Source organism: Haemorhous mexicanus, chromosome Z (genome assembly GCF_027477595.1).
Source record: "Haemorhous mexicanus isolate bHaeMex1 chromosome Z, bHaeMex1.pri, whole genome shotgun sequence".
NCBI lineage: Eukaryota > Metazoa > Chordata > Aves > Passeriformes > Fringillidae > Haemorhous > Haemorhous mexicanus.
In genome coordinates, this window is record NC_082381.1 from 15,956,412 (window position 1) to 15,979,928 (window position 23,517).

The following is a 23,517-nucleotide window of genomic DNA, read 5'->3' on the forward strand; positions in this document are numbered from 1 at the left end:
TATAAAATAGCATTTTTTAATCAGTTGGTAGAACACATTAAAATTTTTGCTTTGTAAAGTGCCCCCTGTAACTCTTACAAAAGTCATATACAAAAAAGTGCAAGCAAAAATTCCAAAGTACACTCTGACAGCCAATGCTCTGCGAATACTTTATTGCACAAATTACATTCAGCTTCTGAAAATAGTGTTCTAACAGTGATACCATCTAAAAATAAGACATTCCAGAAACACATCAAGTTAGGAAGAAGAAAAAAATTAAATAGAGACTTTTTTCTTTCCTTCAATGCAATATCATGTTAGTGATTTAAAAAAATAGAAGAAGACTTAACAGCTTCATTTTCTTGTGGCACTGTATATTCTCTGTAATGCAACAGGTTAAGGACATTGAAGAGGAAAGGCACAAAACAGAAATTGGCAACTCAATAATTATGGAAAAAATATTTTGATGAAGCAGATAGTAGACTTATTTACAAGATCCCCATATTTGATGATAAAATACTACTGCTTTAAATGAGTCCTGCAATTAGAAGACTTTGCTTTATTAAGATGTTCACATAAAAACCAACGGCACTGATATGGAATTTCCATATACTCCTTCACTTAAAAAACTAAAATAACTAAAACCACCCAAAAATTAAAGGAACCAGTGTACAGCCCCACACAGACTAGAACAGTTTACAATTAAATATATAAGATCTTAAACGTGCTTAAGGGAAAAGAAATCTGACATTCTGGGTTGAACCATATAATGGAGAACTGAAATGCTTAGTTTCAGGATGATGAAGGTGCTGGTGGCAGTGGAGACACTGAACACTCTTCCTCGGAATCAGTGCCATCATCTTCATCTTTTTCTTGATCACTTCCTTCAGTGCTCAGCCTGTCAAACCCTTTTCGGCTGTAGCCTTTGTGACTTGCAAAGAAGTTCCCAAGGTTTATTCCACCACCACCTTTTCCTATGGAAAGGAAAGGATTTTCATAAGGGTTGCTTTAACTGTAAGGGGGCAATAAAAATCTATCTACTAATTGAACAGTATAGTGGTGATTCTTTAAAGTGTCCCTCCAGAAACTGTTTTTAAAGGTTCAGCATATGAGCCACAAAAGCTAGGTGTATATAATAGGAAAGAAAAAGGAAATTAATCTTAGAAGTAGAAGTTTCAGACTATGCTTTTTTAGCATCCATTATTTTATTAATTTTACACAGGTTATTGGCATTCCTATTTGCCCTTAGTTTCAAAGTGCTTCATTTCATTCACCAGATTTACAATAACTCATTATAGCTCCTGCTCTCACTGGTAGTGACTCATCCTCTTTAGTGGGCAGATAATGACAAATAAAGTTGTTGTAATATAAATTTTCAAAACCCCCTGATCTTTGCCCCCAATTCTTCCTTTGGGAAAGTTCCATCAAATCTGTTAGTCAACACGAATACAGAAAAAAAGCCTCCAGTTACAGCATTTGAAAATATCTTCAGTGACTACTTACCTCTAAGTCTGCCTAAAATTCTGCCTGAATTAGAATCAAGTTTGCGTTCCCCATCAGCTGAAAAATAAAGTAAATTTCAAAAATCAGCTAAACCCTAAGTGTTCTGTGATCAAATAAGTATCTGTATTTTCTGATACAAATCACAGACATTCAGCTAACTAATCAGCAGCTCTAAGAAGCTATTTATGGCAGTACTGCAATAGACTAGAGTGTTAGCATATTTGATATGCTATATAGCACATTTGGTATGCTAACCCATTTGAACACAAAAGTCAGGAAGCTGTATGCTGAAATCTTCAAATACAATACATCCAATTCAGTTGATGTAGCCATATTAAATTGCTGAATGGTCTACTCTGTCACAGTAGGTCCTGACCAGTGGCAGAACTGTGTTGTGTACTCCATGTACATTTTCTTCTCTGGATGAAAGTATCTTGATAAAACAATTTTGTGATACAAAATAACAATAGGCATTTGATCTAGTGATCAAATGTCTATCGCAGTCTGCCAATTTATGAAAAATACACTAATCCCCCAGTGTTCAGTGATATTTGGAACTGGAATAATAAAAGCCTATTCTCTAGAACAGCTACTCACAGTTACCTCCATAGACAGTTGTCTTCCTCCACCGAATAAATACTAAAATTACCAGCAGGACAACAACAGGGATAATAAGAAGAGTTGTAATAAGAACAAAGGAAACTCCAGTGCTGCTGGCCTGTTGGACCAAGTGTTGCTTATCCATATTCTCTAGAGGGTCTCTTGATTCTGGCTTGTTTTTCAATCTGGCTTCAACAATTGTTTCTGATTCTTTAAAAAGAAAACAATTTCCACATGTAATCCATATGCATCAAGCTGTTGCTTGAACAGCTGTGGCAGAACATGGTGTTACAGGAAACAAAAAGCTAGGATACCTTAAGTGCTTTGTAACAAAGAAACAAAAGACAAACACTTATGGAGACACTTTTGGCTTTTGCTGATGTTATCCCAAATAAAAGGAAGAGCAAGTCTGAATGATACCACTCACTAGCAAAGATTCCCTCCCCTTTTCTCAAATAAGGAAAGGAGATGCATCAAACAGTTTTGTCCTAAAAAGTAACTACTATTTAAAATATAGGAAATTACCTCAATGATCCATTTTTGCAAATAACCATGTGGTGTAACATCAATCAAACATCTCCTTTTGACAAAAACATTTCCACAAGAAATACAGAAAGACAGTATACATCACATTATCATAAACACAAAGAAAAATTTTAAAGATCTTTCTAATAAAACTGTGGCAAAGGGTTACATTTTCAGAACTGTTACATTCCATGAAAGAATTTTGGTTCTACAAATCTGGAGAGCTTTTGAAAACTGCATTCAGTCTTGCTGACTAATTTGTTAACTCTATACCCACAAGGAGAAAAACTATTTCAGAAAAACCTTTATGATGTTGCAAATGCTTTGTGATAATTTTTAGTAAGTAAAACTGTCTAGCTGTGTATTTTGAATTCAGACTGAACAGCATGTCTTTACAAGTAGTTGTATCACAAACAGTTTCAATGAACACTATTTTGATTCAGTATCAAATTAAAATGATGTTCTACTCTGAAGGAGTAGCAAATGGTTCAGTTGATAAATGATAAATAATTTGACATAACAATGACAAATAATATGATACCAATGAGAAATAATATAATTGTTATCACAAGTACAAGGATAACAATGACACAATGAAAACATGTTGTCTGTTCAAAAAGTTGTTACTGCTAAGGAAGATTCTCCTTCACTATATTTCCCACCTCTGGGCAGTTACAGTTCTCCATAAATTTTCCCCCATGTCACAGTAGTACAAGCACTAGTAACAAACAGTCACCAGGATGCTGTGAGAGTGCAGGCTACTCCTCTCCATTTATTAAGCATTATGACACAAAGTCCATTGGCTCTTTTCTCCCAGGGGAGCTGGAAGATGTTAATTTCAGCCTACCTACTCTATAAAGTTTTAGACATTGTTACTTAAAACCTTTCTCTTACCTGGGTGTTACTATTGCATTTTTTCTCCATGACATTGAAAGTGTCAGCTAAAGAAAGCCAAAAGGCATTTACCTATCCCTAGATATACAGCATACTGTAATATCAATACTTCCCTTTTGAGTGCTTCAGGCAGGCTGGTGTACCAATGGAGATAAAATAAAAGGATAACAGTGATGGCAGTAAGCATTTCATTGTTTCATTAGCCTTCCTACTTATTCTACTTTATTCTATATGCTTTCAATTGTCAGTTGGGATTTTTTTTACTTTTCTCTGTTTGTGTATATATGGCTGAAGCAAACTACATAAGCTCTGAATTTAAGCAAAGAAAAACAGTTAAAAACATTTGAACATTTTAAATGCCTTTATAAATGGTACCATAATGTGGTACTGTTTTTCTGAAAGGGAAATGAGCTACACAATAGAATACAAATGGTTAAAATTACTTTTTATCTACCTTAATTGGTATTTTACTCCTTTGAATCTCCTCTGTGTTCTGTCTCCTTATATTGTTCCTATATGCTTTCATTTTCTTTTTCTTTTTTTTTTCCATTTTCATGCAGATTAAATAAACAGAAAGTCTAGTAAATAGACTTGTAAATAGAAAAAAAAGACATGTAAATAGAAAAAAATAGTATTCCTTGCCATATGGTGTGACTAACAAGGCTGTGTACTAAAATACTACACAGGAATAGAAACTAATTGTTGTTTGAAATAACCCTTTTTTTGGTGGTGGAGGGTTGTAGAGCGGGGGACAGTACTGGGGATTTGTTGCTGTTGCTGTTTAGAGCTTTTTTTGCATCTGAGGGAACTGCCACAGACACCAATCTGGAACATACCAGATGGTAGAATGGAATTAACCTACTAGTAAAATTTTTATTCAGTGACAGTGAAGCACTTGTCACCACTAGAAATTAAATGTTTAGGTTGGCTGTAAAATAGGTACAGCATTACAAGCTTCCTTCTAGTGCATCCTATAGGAACTCACAAAAACCAGATCAAACTAGTCAGTGTTTTGTCTCTTCAGCTTGGCAGAAGCAGACCTAGTCTACTTGAACATACTGATCCCTTCATTTTCATTATGAATCAGACTAACCTTTTGTCTCCTGTACCTCAATACCAGCCTTTTTAACTGACCGATGTTCCATTTCTGTAAAACAAAATAATTCTTCAGGACAACTGATATTTCAGAAAGGCACTCAGTGACATCTTCCTACTAGCTTTCTCAAATGTACAGTACGATCCTACAGTAAACATTCCCATCAACACCTGAATTTCACCACGGAGAGTCAATATAAACTATTCAGTAGCTCACAAGGCCGGAGAAAAAAAGTTCATGAAAGTTGCTTGCAATAATCGCCTTTAATGAAACAGAAAGATTTTATGTCTATGCCTATGCCTAAAGGTTCACAGATTCCCGCAAAAATAAAACTGTTTATTATAATCAAAATCATAATGAACTAAAGGCTGGTTGAATCAGGGTTTCTTAGCTACTCGTCTTTTATACTTCAGCAAAAACTAAAAAAATTTTATACAAGGACTTTCCTCATCTAACCTGTAAAAATTCCATTACTTTTTTATTCTCATATTTCTTTGAATAACAGCTGAGAATTGTTCATGTTCAGTTTAGCAGATGCAGATGAAAACATATACAATCAGAATTACAATTTATCTGGTCTGGTCTCCTGTTATTAAGAGTAGCTGATAGCAAATGCCCCAAAGGAAAATCCATTAATTATAAACAAGACAAATAAGGAATAACTAGCTTAGTCATTTATAGCAGCAGACTCTTACTGGATGACTAACATCCTGAAGCCTAAGACTTTATGTTTGTCATACATTTTTTTTATCCCATATAATGGAGCAGTGAATTATATTTTTATTCCTGTAAAACATGTAACCTCTCTCTGAATCCTACTAAATTGAAGTCTGACTATTCAGGTTCCTCTCCCTGAACTGAGGCTGCTTGCCTTGGGAGTTACTAGATTAAAACTGGCAAGTGTTTTCCTCTGTATGAAAATAGGACTTCAAATTATACTAGATTATTTTCTAGTGCTGAATGCTCCCAATGTTTTTAAGTTGACCTTTGTTTCTGTTTTATACCTTGGGAGTTTTCTTCATGATAACCTCACAGGAAGCAGTTGAGTTATCAGCAAATTATACACTGAAATTACTAAAATACTAGAGTAACACTTTTGTTTAAGCAAGTACTGACAATGGATGTGTAAGGCAAATGCATGATGATTTCCTCTGTGACAAACTCATGTGCCCAGGACCTGATAGAGCATACAACAATGCTAAAACTGAGTAGCAACACACAACTGCTGCAGGTGAAGTTTGTAGTGCACTTAAATCACTCATTATGCCACTAGGCTCTTGGCCAGGGGTACCAGATAAGTGATACTGACCTGAAGGTATAAAATATGAAGTTAGGACATTAAGAACAAAAAGAACATACTTTCCACAGGTGCAAACTTCCACACTGCTTTGGCATGAACATCTCCAACAAATACTGTTCTGTCTTCTGAAGCAACAATATCATGTGGCATCTCAAAGCTCTGCGAGGATAAGCAGTCACAGATTACCCCTAAGTGTCTATGCTTTCATGAGGCCTCCTTAACACCTAATTTGAGACTCATATTCAATCCTGCTTTAGACTGGAAAATGCAGCAGGTGCTGATGTGAAACCCAAATGTGTGAAAGGAAAGGAATTCCATTTCTCATAAATGTTTGCCTTCTCCAGGGATAACAACATAGAGATTATTCCATATATTAATGCTAAAAAAACTATATTAATATTATTTCTATTCATATAAATATGTTCCACTTTATCCACTGAAACATGCATTTTCAAAAATAATCTGACTTTGAAGCCCACAAATTTAATTTTTGTTAAAGTTCATATGCAAAACAACTATTCGCTAGACTCAGAAAAAATAACTCAATATAATTTAAAGTTGGACTGTAAATAAAGAGTGTATGTGATACCAAGAAGTGGGAATATTAACATTCATTCTTTAATCTAACACAATATATAGAAAGTGTTAAAAAACCCCTACAATTTTAACGTACAATTCTGCATGAAGAACATTTAGCCTTAACTTACTCACTAGTATTCAGTAAAGAGGGATATAACCATACAGTTATTATATACTGTATTATTTCTGCTTAGGAATAAGCTCTATTTTTTGATAAATTACTAGCATCTAAATATATGAATCTTTCAATTCCTTCATTATTCTCTAAAATGAACTTTTAAGAACTGTAATGGCAGTAATAAAATAGGCTTATCCTGCCTGAAGATACTATCTGTAGGAATCATCTAGAAATTAGTATAATTTTTAAATGTGTATCACATGTAGAAGGTAATACCCAAAATTCTAGTGTTTTTGTTTAGTACTATAAATAATTCCTTTTGAATACCTTACATTATAAAATGTCTTATTCCGAGCAATAAACTATTTTCCAACTTCTTATGGAAGATGGGAAAGTAGAATGTTACCAATGTTCTCATATATATAATTATATGTAACAGGCACTCTGTGTAGTACTCTACCTTTCTAAGTGGAATGAAAGTATCAATTATTTCTCCAGTAGAGAAGTTCATCACAAATCCTTGCACTGATTCTGCCTCTCCAGGATAGGGCATTCCATTAACTGCAAAGAGGAGACCACCTGCAACAACATTAAATTTGCCTTAAGAACCCACACATAGCAAACTGCAGTGAAGATGGAACTGTAATAGTTTAGATGAAAAAAGGCTGTCTGAGAGACAGAGAGACAGCAAGATAACTCAACAAGAAGCTAAACTACAAGAGGAAAGTTAAGTGAGGTATAACTCACGTAATTTCAGAGATGCACACTTACTTCAAATAAGAAGAACCAGCAAGACAATATTTTACATATAGTTTAAATGTAAAAGGAATGTGAAGGTGTTAAAAAAATAACCTCAAGAATGCTGTGCTATAGATGGTTGACCTGATAGCAGAAAGTTCTTTCAATGCATCAAAAGAAGAAAGTCATCTGGGGAGTAAGTCGGACCACAAAAGGAAAAAATGAGAAGGGGGACTCAGAGATTAGAGGCCTATGGCAAAGAAATGGGTTGTGTCAGTTTTTTCTGTTTAATATCCTGGGATGTTTCTAACACTCAAATTTTTTTCTTAGTAAAGAGATCAGAGGAGAAAGCTCAGTGGGAAGCACAAGGTATAAGACAAGTTGGAGGTTATTAGTTTATGAGGTTTAGATCGCATTCACTCAAATTCAGAAGGAAACCAAATGTGAAATCAGACTTCAGGTCAAATTAAGTAATCCAGCGCTTCAAACAGCCACTTGTCCAGCAGGATGCCGAAGTAATGCCCACCAACAAAAGGGTGCCTGCGAACACACATTATCAATTCTGGCATCCACCTCCAGTAAGATGGTAGAAATCATAACGAAGACTGAGACATGGATAAGTGTGAACTGTCAGAACAAGTTGGTGTGGCTTCTCTAAGGGTTGTGCCTCAGCTTTGAACAGGGAGAAAAAGCACATAGGTAAGCAGATTCTATAGACATATTTGGGCTTTCAGAAAACTCTTGACAAGGTAGTACATCAGATGTTTTTGAATGTGAGTTATCAAAGGGCAGAACAAAAGATCCATTAATGAACAGGAAGCAAACAGCTAAGCTTATGGGCAGGGCTAAAAATTCTTCAGGACAGAGAAGTCTGAATAGTGTGATGTTGAAGTGATCAGAGTCAGAAATTTTATTCAAAAGTTTTCATCAATGACTGAAAAATGGGGCAAAAAATAACACCTAGCAGTCTGAGGAAGGTGAGTTCTGTGGAGAAGTCAAAAGCTTCATGATACTAAGGAAGTCCAGAAAGACTTTTTATACAAATAAGTTGTTAAACAGATGACAGAACAGCTTTTGCAAAGACAAAGGTAAAGTGAAGTTTCTTCCAAAAAAATAATCTAGATCATGCCTATGTGGTGTTTGAACTTGGATCTCAGGAGAGAGATCTCTAAGCCATCCCTAAAAGATTCCTGAAATCTCCACCTCCATGTACAGTGTCTGACAAAATTTCAGTAGAATGTCTGGCATCATGAAGAGGAGAACTAGGAGTGGAGGGGACAGTTCTACACTATGCAAAAACTTAGCATGCACACATAATGAGCACCTAGTGCTCTTATCAAAAAGACTCCAATGAAGCTAAAGATGTTGGAAGAGAAAGGCAGATACAATACTCAAGGGGCTGAAGCAATTAAATATGCTTATGGCTGAAGCAATTAAATATGCTTATAATTAAATAAATTATGGGGAGAGGCTAAGGTAGCGGGGGTTCTTTGGTTTGAAGAGGATAAGGCAAGATGAAGGGGCACCAGACTGGGGGAGTGTGGAACTGTTATTCACCTCCCAAAATTTGGAGATTGAGTAGCACTCAATGAAACTAGGTCACTTTTTATATTAAAAAAAATAAATAAAGTGGATAATGAACTTCTGGAGCCTGCAATGGTAGAAGGCCAATGAACCAGACAATACCAGTCAGTTTGAAATAGGATTAGAACTTATGGGCAATATGTCTGTAGAAAGATACTGTGAAGAACAGATCAGAGGTTACCTCCTACACCTGCTAAATAAAGGGTTTGTGGATGCATAGTGAATAGGAGAGGAAAGACTACAAAATGCATCCAAGCTTACACACATTCTCAGAAAGCCTCTTTCCACTGTCAGAGACACATAGATATGAAGTCTCTCACCCAGCACAGCATTTTTTTACATTCTTGCAGATGCAAAAGAGAGAAACATGATATTAAATTTAGTATTAAGGAGTCAGGAGCCCAACATGCCAAAATTCCTCATCCAACACTTACCTTACCTTCAGTATTGGTATTTAAAATCTAATTCCAAAACTTAACATAGTAATTGTTAACCAGACCGTGATATTAAAAGCCACAATGTTTTCTGTTTGTTTTCAGTTCTCTGGTTTCACGAAACCAAAAACCCTTCTTGTTCATTTGGTCTGAATTTTGCTCTCTTCAATGGAGTTCAAAATGAATATTTAGAAATGTTACTATTAATAATAATTCCTTATTTACTGATTAACTGCGCAGTCACCAGGAAGGAGCAAGATCGTCACTTGTTGATATCACATTTAGGTAGTAATCAGTAATTTTTTAGAAACAGAGATTAGATGCAAGCTTCCCTCATCTGCAAGCAGGAAAACAAGTAGTTCTCAAATTTTCCATTGCAACAGGACAACTCTAGAAGATAGTTAATATTCATCTCAAGATAACACAATAGCTCTTCAGGAAGCGTGACATCCTGGCACAAAACAATTACTTGAAATACGAAGAACAAGAAAAAAGATTACCTGGAACATATGACACTGCAAATAACTCTCTTCCAAATGCTTTGTGTTTGATCTCTCTTGTGAACTCCCCAGTCTCCAGCCTAAAGCACTGAATTCGACCATTTTCTCTGTCTGCAACGCACAGCTGACTTAAGTCAGGGATCAGGGCTAAGCTGTGAGGGATACTAAACTGCCCAGGCCTGGATCTGCCTAGAGAAGTGTCTGCAATAAAAAAACCCCCGAAGTTTATGTTAAAGTATGCACTGAAACTATCAGTTTTACTTAGAAACAGCAGTATACCACATAATGTAACTCTGGGAAAAGACTAAGGTCAGCTTGCTTTCTTCCTAGCATTTAGATAGACAACTCACAGTAACCTATTTTGTTTTCTTTATAAATCCCAAATTCAGATTTTGCAATTTCCTGAGGATATTCAGCATAGTTACAGCGATACATAAATCTGAGTCAGGCAGAAATAGAATTATTCATAAAACTTAAAATAGATTAAATCACAGCATAAATCTGGCAAAAATTACTCCTTTCTTATATGCTTAAGAAAAAAAAATTGCTTTATGAAAGTCAGAATATTTTCTTGATAAAACAGGGCATGACAATATTTATTCTGAAAGCAATGACAAACTCCAACCTTTTATTTTTAGTAAATATATAACCACTACAAGTAGCTGTAGAAAAAGCCAAGAGAAAATTTGGATGCAAGGACGAGGCTGAAATTCATGTAGGGCCTGGAAAGTATTTTAGTCATAGAAATTAATTTTAAAAATTAATAGCAACATCAGCAATTTTGTGGTTCATGATGAGCTCGTGGTAATGGCAGTATGGATAAAGCGCCAAGAGCCCCGACTGTACCTTCTCCCCACTGCATCACATACAGTCCATTTGGAGAGAACTGAATAATCCGACTGTTGCAGTAGCCATCAGAGACGTAAATGCTGCCAGTGACTGGGTCCACGGCCACATCAGTTGGTTGACAGAAATGATTTTTGTCACTGCCTGGTTGCAAAGGTACTCCCAAGATCAGTAGTGGCTCTTTGTCATTGGCTCCTAGTTTGAAAACCTTTTTTTTTCAGTCAAAAGGAAAAGAAAAGAGGTTTTAGTTATGGAAGGTGAAACCAAAGAACTAGGTGGCCTAGGGAAAATCTCCTATCACTGCGTATGAAATAAATTTACATACTAAATATAATCTTAATATATTGACCATAATATTTATTATTAGTTTTTCAATAGTTCTGATTCTAGGAAACCTCTGCTTAAAATGCAAATTTCCTGCAAAGTAAACAATTTAGTTTCACTTTCTAGACTTAACTGCATCGATAAGCAAAAGACATAGCAGAAAATTATAGAAGGATCTTGAAAGGCGGAAGAGAGGGTTCCATGAGAACCTTGAGAAATTCAACAAGGCCAAGTGCAAGGTCTTACACCTGGGTTGGGGCAATCCCAAGCACAAATACAGGCTGGGAAGAGAAGGGATTGAGAGCAGCCATGAAGAGAAAGGGTTGGTTAATGAGAAGCTCAGCATGAGTTGGTAATGTGTGCTCACAGCCAGAGGTTAACCATGTCCTGGGCTGCATCCAAAGCCCTGTGAGCAGCATGGGAGAGAGGGGATTCTGCCCCTCTGCCCCGCTCTGCTGAGACCCCACCTGCAGAGCTGCCTCCAGCTCTGGGGTTCCAGCACAGGAAGGACATGGAGCTGCTGGAGAGAGTCCAGAGGAGGGACACAAAGGTGATCAGAGGGATGGAGCACCTCTGCTGTGGGGAAAGGCTGAGAGAAACTGGGACTGTTCAGCCTGGAGAAAAAAAGGCTTCTGGGCGACCTAACTGTGGCCTCCCAGCTCCTGAAGGGAGCCCACAAGAAAGTCAGAAATGAACCTTTTACAGATGCACATAGTGATAGAATTCCCCATTCAAGTGGGAATGACTTCAAACAGGGAGTAGGTTTAGATTAGATATTAGGAGGAAGTTCTTTACCATAAGGTTGGTGATGCCACTGGTGAGGCTGCCCAGAGAAGCTGTGGCTGTCACACCTCTGAAAGTGCTCCAGGCTATGTTGGATGGAGCTCTGAGCAACCTGGCCTAGTGGAAGGTGTCCCAGCCCATGGTAGGGCAGCTGGAACAAGATAATCTCTAAGGTCCTTTCCAACTCAGACAATGATTCCATGGTTTGAGTCTATGATTCTATTATTTCTACATGCTATGTCCTCGTAGCAAATTATTCAACACAACTATATTCCATGAAGTGCACAGGGGTGAATTCCTATACATTCTTAATGTTATTCTAAACACACCTAGATAAGCAACGTATATCAAATCTCTAGGAAAATAAAAATATTTTTAGCAAAATTTTATGGTCCTGATACTAAAGCTTCAGAAACATACCTGATGAAGAGCTACATCAGTGACCCAGTAGTTACCATTTTTATCTACACTCAAACCATGTGGTAAATAAAATCTGCAAGCACAAATGTAGAAGAATTAAGTTAAAATCATTTTTCTGGAAGAATCATACAGATGAGAAGATTTAATTTCTTATCTATAGATCAGAAACAAATGCTGTACGTACTAACTGCATGTAGCACTTAATGAAAAATATAGCTTTACAGCTTAGCATTTCCTTGACAACAGTGTCTCAGGTATGAAATTCAATTGATCTCAGCTACTTCACTCAGGCTACCTTAGCATTTATAAGGACAATGTACAATATTCACTTCTGTTAATCTGGCTGGTAGATGCAATTATATGAAATGTTAGAAAATAGAGCTGATAGAGATGGCAAATTTATTTCATTATTTGTTGACTTTATTTATTTACTTGAAGATACTCAGGCTACAATTACACAATTGTATATAAATGCACAAACATAATATAAAATACAAAAAAAAATAGTTTAGGGACTCTTTGGCATAAAATATATGGAAATATATTCTAATATATCTATTACTAGTTCAATTAGTAATAGAAAAAAACTCCAACTTACAGACTTTTGCCTGTGGAATGAAGCAGTTTTGCAGTACTTGGATTCAAGACAATAATTGTATTCTGTTCAATTGGTCCAAGTCCTCTTTGCTGATAGACAAATTTGCTGTCAAAAGAACTGTACAAAAAGAGTGGAATAGAAAGCCAGCATTAGAAAGTTCTACTGATGAATAATATACACACAACTTAAAGCCAAGTTTTGTAGCTCAGTTCCAGTGTGGGGTTATTACCTTTTTTTTTTTTTTTTTAAATATAAATCTTACTACATCACTGTTAAGAGTATAGCTGTAAGAGTTAATAGTGTTGTATGCCTGCATTTTCTACTGAGGTTATAACTTCTAAACTAAAGGAGCACCAAATCAACATAGCAACAATTAAAGATAGTCCTAAAGCAAGTAAGTAAAAACCCCTTTTCAAGTTATTTTGTTTAATAATTTCATTGTCATGGCAACCCAGAAACGAGAAATTCAACAATACAGCCTAAGAAAAAAAATACAGGGAATCACCAGGGTATACCTGCCACTAAGACCAGGTATACAATGTACCATCTAAGGCAGTCTATGCATATTTGTGTGTCTTCTGCTTTTCTTTTTTTCATATGCAGTTCAGTATTTTGCCAGGGCTTCCTACAACAAGATTCAGTTCTTATGGTTCTTATTCTTTTCACAGTGTGCTTACACATGACTATAGGATATTATGTGCATTCCTCCTCATCCCACAAAATTCCACTCAATTTTCAAGGTACATAAAATATATCCATAAAAACATTTGTACATGTCACTATTTCATTCATTAAGAATCATGATAAACTTTCCAGAGGACATTTACTAGGCAGGAAATTATCATATGCTCCTAAAAAATAAAAATATAGTTGTCTATATCCTTACAGAGATGTTGGCTCTCACTCTGACCTGTTAAAATATATGTTCAGCTTTTAGTGAAGGTAAACAGAGTGTAAAATATTTTGAACATTTCAGGCTAAATGTTAAAGCATGGTGTTTGATGTGAATGAACAATGCATGAATACAAGGCCCATTCCCAGCTCCCACTTTGTATTTTTAAATCCATTTGTTAATCCCAAGAGAAATCCAGCCATGATTGATATTACTTGGTAAACAAGAATATACTTTGTAGTCACAGAGAAGGCTTTGAATACAGCCATTAAAACTATGTATTGTACAGCTCTAACAGTCTCACATCTCCATAACATTAAATATTTATATGTCAAGAATTTTTAATGCGGAAAAGCAATATTGGCTTTATACATAACCAGAAAAATCAATACAGAATGTGTTTAAGTTTCTACATAGGCTATGATTAAAAAGTAGTATTTAGATACTGCTATTGCATATAGTAACTATGTGTAACTATTGAATTTCTGGTAGAAATAATGTCTGATGGAAAAATAATCCTTTTGACTATGAATGGTTAAACCAAAGGTGAAAGCTATTAAAACTCTCCCCTGACTTCTGCCATCATGTGGAGGAAGACAATGGATAAATGGTAATGACAAAGGCCTATACTGGTGTTGTACCTCCTTGTTTCAACATGATTCAGCAGGTGCTATTATATTCTTTACCATTCATGACAGTAATCTGCCATGATAAGTTCTCTTAATTTTTGAAGTTTTATTTTAAAAGGAGTCCAACACTCAAAAGGGCTTGCTCTGGCTATGGATTACCGATCTGTAGCATCAAAAATGGACAGATTGAACTAATATAATTTTTAATCTACATAGATAACTACAAAAAATCCACACAAATAATCAAAGAAAAGAATCTTAGTGATGGTAGATATTGTACAAAACAAGCCCCATGAAAAACATGAATGTATCTGCAGAACTGACTATCTAGACTACTTAAAATAATTATTGGCTTTCCTTGGTATGATTTTGGTTCTTAGTAATGGTGCTGTCTAGACACGTAAGTATTTCCTGCTATTCCCAGCTCTTCTGGGAACTAAGTGATTTCAGTGTAAACAAGAGATTGTATGGTATGCAGAGAAATTCTAGTGAACTTGAGTTTATGGAGTCATCTTCCATTCATCTTCTCCCTGTCAAACTTCTTTTCTAGGAGAATGACTAGAATGCTACAAAATCACAGTCACTCTTTTCTTCTTACTAATTTCCAAGCAATGTTCCTTTGTTTTAACTGATATATAAAAACACAAACAATGCTGACTACTTCCAGCTTAAAAACAGCAAGACCAAAACTACAGAAAGAGAACAACTAAACACAGTAGTCGTATTTCTCTAAAAAATGGTTTCCTGATATGTTCTGCACTTTGATACTGAAAGACCAATAAAATCCACTGCATATCTACTACTTTTAATTTCAAACTCCAATGTAATTCCACATGTTGTTTCTACTTGTCATCTGGCTACTTCACACTAATGCAAAGGATTTCTTGCTAAATCTAGTATCCTTAGTGTGGGCTACATAGTAAATTTAGACAGACCACCTGATCTCATAACTTCTGAAAGCACAACCCCGAGGTCTATTTTTGATCAATATCCATCACCATTGTGGTACTGTGCTCAGCCTGCCTACCTTGGTAAGAATGCAGTAACAAGAATGTAACTGATATTCTCTAATAAGTTCTTTATAAACTGGATAAATAGCACACATTTTTCTACACAAAATCCAAAATAACTTCCAGCTGATTCACTGTTTAGCCAGCTGAATGGTTTTAATTTTTTTAATTCTACACAATACATGCTGCTTATAGCAAAGACTCTTCTGAAACTGAAGAGACCATGCAGTAGAAGTACCTTAATTATTTAAGAGGATTATTTTTTAAAAACATATGCTGAAGGAATGCTACAGCCACTGCAAAACTGCTACTGTATTACAGTGTTTGTCACTGCATAACCTTTGTGCTCTAAAGTAGACTGAAGTCACCTTTTGCAAGAGCATATACAATTCAACTAGCTATATTAAGCTGAATGAGAATCCAGCTTTTGTGGCATATGTTAATAATGCATTGGAAAAAATTGTGCATAGCCTAATAGCACAGATTGGTTTTGTTTTATTTGCTTCTATACTAAGCTGGTGAAGCATTAAAACAGAAAACAAATTCTGGGCTTTCAGGCCATTGATTTATCATGTTTACAATTTGGTAAGGAATATTCAATTAACTGTGTATTTGCAGCTAATAATGAAAGTTAACTTAAAAGTCTGCTAACTTGTTATGCCTCCCCCATACAACTGTCATGATGAACCCTTTCCAAATGCAATTGTTTTTTCTTGAAAAATGAGAACACCCATTACTTCTTCCTTTTTCATCACAACGCATGAAAGGAACCTGAAACTTAATACCCATGTATGTACCCAAAAGTAAAAAGGGAAGGCTGACTGGATCAGCACACTTCTGTGTGCCTCTTCTCCATGTGACAAGATGTGGAACAAGGACTTAACAACAGGCATGTTTTCAAAATACATTTTAAAATCATCACACTCTATATAAAAGGCCTACAATGTTCCAGTTCAGCTGACTTAAGGGTCCCTATCAACACTAGATTTCCTATACATTGATTAACTATGCTCCACAAAAAGAAGAAAAAAAGTAAGATTTAGGAACAAAATCCCTAAAGAACTAGGATTTAATGATTAGTTATCTTTATGGGAGGCCATGTGTACTGTTATTGAGCACTGGTGGTACATACATGGATTTCCAGACTACATATCACAACTCCAATCTTCTGCAGCCACAGCATAATGAAGCTGAAGTTTTGCCTGTCTCTCAACATGGTTGATTCATCATGCACACCTGATGTTTTAGGGAATTTGTTTTGTTTTGTTTCAAACCTGTAGGCTTTCCCAATACTGCTGGATCTCAAACTCAAGTTTTGTGCTCTGGATTGCTGGTATACTTCAATTGCCAGACACTCAAAAATATGTATTTTAGAAGGACCAGCCTATTTTCAAATATTTTTACAATTCGTTATTCAACAACACAAAGAATGGCACTTATGTTTCTGAGTAGGAGGATAAAAAAACCAGCTTTTACATAATACTTGAAGTCTGAGTAATACAAGTTGTACAATGCATAATTTAGTCTCTATTTATATACACTTGAGCTGGAGATATCACTGATGCATGAGAATACTGTATGAGAAACAAATGATTGCCTCATCTGCTGCAATACATTATTTACCTTAAAACCTAAATTACTTATTTTCTTTCATGAAACACTATTCTAAGCATAATTTGTTATCCTAAGGTTCAGAATACTGTCCTATTTTTCAGACATGATGTTATCTTTAAATGAACTCATCAGGATTTGAAAACAGACCTACCCTTTAGTCTTATAGCTATATATATATATATATATATATATATATATATATATATATATATATATATATATATATATATGGAAAACAGATGCTTAAAAAGAAGACAAAATAATAATAAGAGATTTTTTTAAAAGGGTATATTTGAAAAGGGTACCATATAACATCTTGTACTACTTTCTCCCAGTATTTCTTCCAATTTCAAAAAGTATCCATATAAACACATATACAATTTTAAAAATCAAATACATAAGAACACTGTAAAAACAAAGATAGTATTGGAATGTTCTGTTCTAAAAATAATATACCTCTGACTATATAATTTTACAAACACTAGAAGGACCACCATTCTAGAGTTCAGATATTTTTTTGTTTAAGTGATGCTAAATGTAGTAAATTTCATCAAATGAGTAGAATAAAGTTTGTTTTGAGAGAGTACCTTGTAACAATTACTTTTTTTTCTGTGTACATAAACACAAAGAAGAATGGACATAGCTTTGCACATCTTAAGCCCAAGTACTGATTATAATATACCATACGAAAACATTATTCACCCAGGCTAATTATGCCTGCTAAGAGACATGGAGAGGTAGGGATAATTAATCCCAGTGAATATCATACTAACGTGGTCATACAGTTTAAGGACCTAATGTACTAAGTTCTTTTCCCCTGGAGACACATTCTTACTGTGTAAAGACCTAATAACTCATCATCTTGAATTGTCAGTCACCATTTCTATTCTGAGTCTCTGAAAGGCACTGTCAGCCAAAGGACTGAATTTTTAAATGAAAAAATAACTTCAAGCTGTCTTTTCTTGAGAAGGTATATAAACAGCACACAGAAATTCAACCTTCTAACTCACCATTCAGCAAGGGTCTCTACTTACTTTTCATCCCAAACACGATCACCTCTGTGGAAGACAACTAGGTTATTTTTAGGGTCCAGAGCCAACCCAGAAACTTGGCCTAGTTTGAGGTCTAACCCAGTCCACTCCACAGCCTCTTCTGTGTGGAAATCTGACCAAATAAATAAATAAATAAAAATAAATACAAAAAACCAAAAAGATAATCATGTAGCATATTTTAAAAAAAATTCCAAATATGGTTAACTGGCATTTGGTACAGACTATTGGGAATTATATGGACATTTTCTTACATGCAGTATTTCCATTCAATGCATTGCAATTTCATTCCAAGCATAGTTTTAACATAGTAAAGCATGCACAAGCACTGGCAACCTGCTATATATAGATGACAGAAATGTCAAAACTGCTTTTGACTCCATCCTTTTCTCCAACTTGTAAGGATACATGAATACATACTCCAGAAGCTTTAGAAGCTCTGTAAATACTTTCTACACTGAAAGATTACAAAAATATACAATTGAAATCAGCAGGAAAATTTAAATATTAACTATGAGTGTTTGATTATAAAATGCATAATAAATACCATGAATGACTAAATGAAACATGTGGAGGGTGAATCATGGGGTTTTTTTTTCCTATTAAAGCTTTTAACACTAAGAAAAGAAGACTTCTTGTACTTGTCTTAACCTGCAAAACTCAACTAAGGGAGAGAAATTTAGTTTTAGAGATTAACATTACAAAGATAAAAGTATCGTCTCTTCAGTATCTCTTACGTAAAAGCAGACTGACAAGGATAAAAGGTGCAAACTGTTCAATATTTGAAAAGTGGCAGAGAGTTGACTGCAAGGATTAATTTCTCACAGATCACCTACTTAAACACTATTTGGAAGAGATTGCTCTTGTGTGGCTCTGGCAGTGTATTAAGAGACAAATGAACTAGATTTTAAAAAATAAAAAATGTAATGGAAAAAGAGATCTCAATAATTCTGATAAAATAGAAAGAAATTAAAACCAAAAAATTCTAAAATTTGTTCTACATGTTAGGAAATCCACCACTGCTTCCTTTCAGAAATTGATTTGTTGAGAATAATTCAGGTATTTCTACAACACATAATTAGTATGTAGGCACATTCAGCCAAACTGATGGCAAATAAGAAGCAATTTCTTGGAAGTTATGTGAAACTGGAGCCACTTCACTAATAGTCAGTGTGTTTGAAAGCAACCATGCTTTATTTTGCAACTTTCAGCTCACGCAAATTTGTGAGTTCTGCTCTGATCCTAAACACCAGCCACCTAGGGTACCATCTAGGCAGGTGAAAAAGATTTCAAAATTCACAAAGTGCAAGGGCATCCTGCTTTGAAAGAAGGCAGATAAGAGACCTCAGAACACAGCACCCAAGGAGTCTGAGAGGATTCACCTTCACCTGGAAGCCATTTTCCAACGAAAGGTAAAATTAATGGGAAACCATGTTTAAAATCTTTAAGCCACCTTTGCAACCCATCTGTCCTGATAATAGCCTCCCCTTGCATTCATTCAGAAGAGCTGCAGTCTGAGAAGGAACAGGAATGAAGTAGAGGGAAAATCATTCTCTACAACCTATCCAAGAGAAATATGAAACCAGTGCTGAAAACCTACTGCAGACTAGGAGATGTTTTAATTGTTTGTACTGCGATATCGTAAGCTAGAGTCGGTGACCTAAAGGAAACCCACAAGCTATCAGCAACTGCAGTGTATCCAGGACAGTAATCAGAAACTTGTAAAACAAGAAATCCTGCCCTGTAGAAATTTTAGTTGAACAAAAGCTGCAAGCTAAAAGAAAAGCTGTTACAAAAAATTATACATATTCATACTTCTGTAGAGTTGAGTTGATCACAGCAGGTGCAGTGCCAGATATATTCACAGAAGTTTGGAAGGAATAAGAGAATGGAAATTGAGTGTCTGCATCCTCACTTGCTCAACCAATATCACTTTATGGTAAACTCCAGAAAGCTTGTCTATGTTTCATGTTACAGAGGCCTCTGAGCCTTTATTAAAAAAGCTAGAAAAAATAGAAGGCTAAACATAAAACCTCTATTTTGGCCTCTATTTAGTCTCTCAGCAGACACATACTGTAAAATGGAAAATGTTTATACTTAAAGCAATAAAAGATTTCTGATAGATCAAAACAATAAAATGAATGTATAGTGAAATATAATCTAATCAGAAGAGCTCTAGCCTCAATACAATCTTTAGATTTTATCACATTTTTCCAAGATTTGTTAATTAGTATTGCATTTTCTTTTTCCTTTCAGTCCATTCTGAAAGTCCTTTATACAGGTTTATCTCAAGGCAACTAGCTTTTTACAAAAACTCACTACATTTAGACTTCCCTTATCTAAGACTTATTACTTATTTCCCTACAAGAATTAGTGGTCCATGGAACAGTTTCATATGAGGCTAATGAAAATTACTTTCCCCGTTGAAATAATTTATAATTACTTAGAAAAACCAAGATCATTGGTTTTCTTGTGAATGAGATCTCTAAACTAGGTACCAGATCTTCTAGTTTTCAACTTGGAGTAGTTCCTTTCATTAAAAAAAAAAAAAAAGAAAACAAGGAAGAATCACCTAAATTTAGAACATGCAATTAAGTCTCTAAAGAAGTGAAAGATGAAAGCCTTATTTACTGACACAACTGTAATTTAATATCCAGAATTTCCTGGAAGATCATTCTAGATTTTAGCTTTGTCAACTTTAAGTCATGTTGCACTCCCTGCCATCAGAGCCTTCACTTAAGTCTTGACAAATTTAATTAAGCAGTGCACAAAGGAGTTTTGAAAATTGGAGAATTACACTATTTGACATATTTAGAGGGTATAATTGTACTAGTTGCAGTGATATTAAATAACCTGACAGATTATTGACCAGTCTAGGTTAACAAGATAACCACAGTGCAGGAAGAGCTGTTGTATAAAGCTTAAACATTTATAACAACTTTACTTACTGCACTAGCCACTTGGTATTTCAGGTATTTGGTACTTCAGGCCGATTATACGCTAAAAATTGGAATATTTGCAAGACTAAAAATATTAAATTATTTTAATACTGGTGATTTTTAAACAGTTAAATGAAATTAATTTAATAGCAGAGTCTTGCCTAAGAAAATTGAGAAAATTTTCAGTTCAATGCAGTAAATGTTTTACAAAGGGGATAAATTTTTCATTAAATCATCAAATCATCAAATCATTTACTTCTTCCCCTGAGGAGGAAAATTCTCTTACAGAAGATTTTGTTTTAAACATGTAAATACTTCTCTAAAAAGAAACAAAATATATGCTTAAATATTTTATTGCTACAAAGGTTCTTTTACCAAAAGATGGTATTGACATCTTCTGCAGATCAGGAATTCTGTAATTAAAGGTACTACAAGCATAAAAAAACACCCTAAAAATGCTTATTAGGAAAATTTCAGTTTCTTTTTTTCTTATAGCTCAAAATTGCATAATTTGAAAGTTCATTTATTAATTAGTTCCCCACCAACAAATTACTCCCAAATATGGGGGCTACTGACATATGAAAGAAAATACTTTCTGTAGTTAGAATTCATGCTATAAGGTATGCCAAACTGAGTCATGTATTCAGCTCACTGACATTCCTCTTCTGGATCAGTGAAAATAGAAAGGAATTTTCTTCTTTCTTTGTATAGACCACATGTTATTAGTCTAAACAGAACAAACTATCCACATGAAAGAAATGCTATCCACACTACTTTCCTGAACATTTAATTCCAGTCAGGTTTATGGAATTATTTATGATTTACACATATGTCAGGCATATAGTAACATTCTACCTGTTTTTTTGTCCCTCTGCCAACAATTTGATAGGCTCTTATTTAACTGGATTGTACAATGTAACACTCTCAAGTCCTCATCTTTGGTTTTCTTCTAAATACAAACCCAGGGCTTATAAGAAGAGACAATACATGTTAACATTATGAAATGAAATAAAAATCAAATGGTTGATGGATGATACATATAGGTGTACAAAAGTACTTGGAAACATCAATCTGGGTGGTTACAACATAAAAGCTGGCATGTGTGGCTACAGCTTATGGATACAGATGGCTTTCATGCACACATATCAGCTTATTTTATGAGAAACTCATCACATGCTGCATTATCTGGCTTTCCACATTAGCAAGTAAGGCTAAGGACAGTCAATATCACAGAGACCAAAACACAAGTAAAACAAACACAGTAATTTCATGGTTTCTGCTGTCATAGAAACCTGAAGGGAATAAATTATATTTCTAGCACAATAAAACTGCCAGAACAAGAATATTTGGAGAGTCAAGCCCAATTTGAAATCAATATGCAGAAAATGTTACTTCTGAAGAATTTTTCAGGATTATCTACCACTCTTTCTGAATGAGAGAAAAATATCTGGTAGAATTACAGCAATAAATTTTATAAAATTGTGTATCTGACAGACCAAAGTAGTCAGCAAACTCATAAAATATATTGATTATGCCAGTGACCATTTTACAGCAGTTCCTTGTATTAAATTCTTCACTTCCTGTAATACTGTACTGAAGTGCTACTATTGTGCCATCAGCACACATTCTTTCTTTACACATGGAGGGCAAAATGACCCCAGTGAAATACTTCTAAATTAGAGGGAGAATATTTCAATAATTAGGAACAACATTACGCAAAATACTTCCAAGCCTCCACTGAAATTCCCTTCAGATTTTGCAATGTGGATCACAGCTCTTGCACAGCATTTCAATGTATAAAATTAACCCCAACCCACCTCCTTTATGTTCTTTTTCCCAGCTTCCCTCGCCATGTTTAGACTGTTGTAAAGACAAATGTCTGTTCTCTGGTGGCCTCAAGGTAGACTCTAGTCTGTAGAATTTCTGAGTTCTGTCTCTCCCAAGATTAGTATTGTCCCTTTCATCATGATTTGTGATCTCTCTGGCAAGATCCTTCTTTTGGACTACATTAGCAATCTCTGCTACAAGATCTGATTCTGCTTTTTCTGTAGGGTTATGCTTATGTACATGTACAACATCTTTCCTTCCTCCTAGCAGCTTAGAAAGGAGTGAATAGAAATCACCTGTACAGAAAAGAGAAAAGATCAGAGTGAAAGAGAAAATAAACCAATTCTACCAGATCGAGTAGTTTTAGAAGGCTTCAGCAAGGTAACATGTAACAAAGTTATTCAAACAGTTATTGGCAAAAGTAGCAAAGAGGAACTGTTTCAGCCTCAGGAACTGAATGAGCCAGGTTTCTAGTATGCAAAGATACAGTCAAATCCTTACTGACTTTAAATTACATATAGATGCTCATTTTTATCTGACACTAGCATAAAAAAATCATCACCTCTGTTCTTGGGAACAAGGAACAAGAGAAAAAGAGGAAGGAAAAATGAAAGCAAAAGGGAAAGGAAAAAGTGTGCACGTCTCAGTAAAAGAATATTTATGATGGAATTATCTGGATTTGCCAGGCTACTGCAGTTATAAATCAAAGAAGGAAAAATTCTATAGTTTTATCAAA

The 23,517-nt window shown here is 35.0% G+C and overlaps 1 protein-coding gene across 9 annotated transcripts in view; it reads right to left on the reverse strand.

Annotated features, from left to right (window-relative positions):
• Positions 1-135: 135 nt before the first annotated feature.
• The window catches only part of PAM (peptidylglycine alpha-amidating monooxygenase), a 119,084-nt gene continuing 95,702 nt past the window's right edge, over positions 136-23,517 (reverse strand). For 2 of the 9 annotated variants that reach the window (XM_059873321.1, XM_059873322.1), the window contains 12 exons: positions 22,772-23,077; positions 18,001-18,130; positions 12,822-12,938; positions 12,224-12,296; positions 10,697-10,904; positions 9,851-10,051; positions 7,055-7,173; positions 5,957-6,056; positions 4,595-4,648; positions 2,080-2,292; positions 1,483-1,539; positions 136-953 (listed from right to left, as the gene is read on the reverse strand). In XM_059873321.1, the coding sequence (XP_059729304.1) occupies positions 772-953; positions 1,483-1,539; positions 2,080-2,292; positions 4,595-4,648; positions 5,957-6,056; positions 7,055-7,173; positions 9,851-10,051; positions 10,697-10,904; positions 12,224-12,296; positions 12,822-12,938; positions 18,001-18,130; positions 22,772-23,077 (1,760 nt within the window). In that variant the 3' untranslated portion in view covers positions 136-771. The remainder of the gene's footprint in view (positions 954-1,482; positions 1,540-2,079; positions 2,293-4,594; positions 4,649-5,956; positions 6,057-7,054; positions 7,174-9,850; positions 10,052-10,696; positions 10,905-12,223; positions 12,297-12,821; positions 12,939-18,000; positions 18,131-22,771; positions 23,078-23,517) is intronic. The other 7 variants (XM_059873324.1, XM_059873329.1, XM_059873328.1 and 4 more) reach the window with 7 other exon arrangements.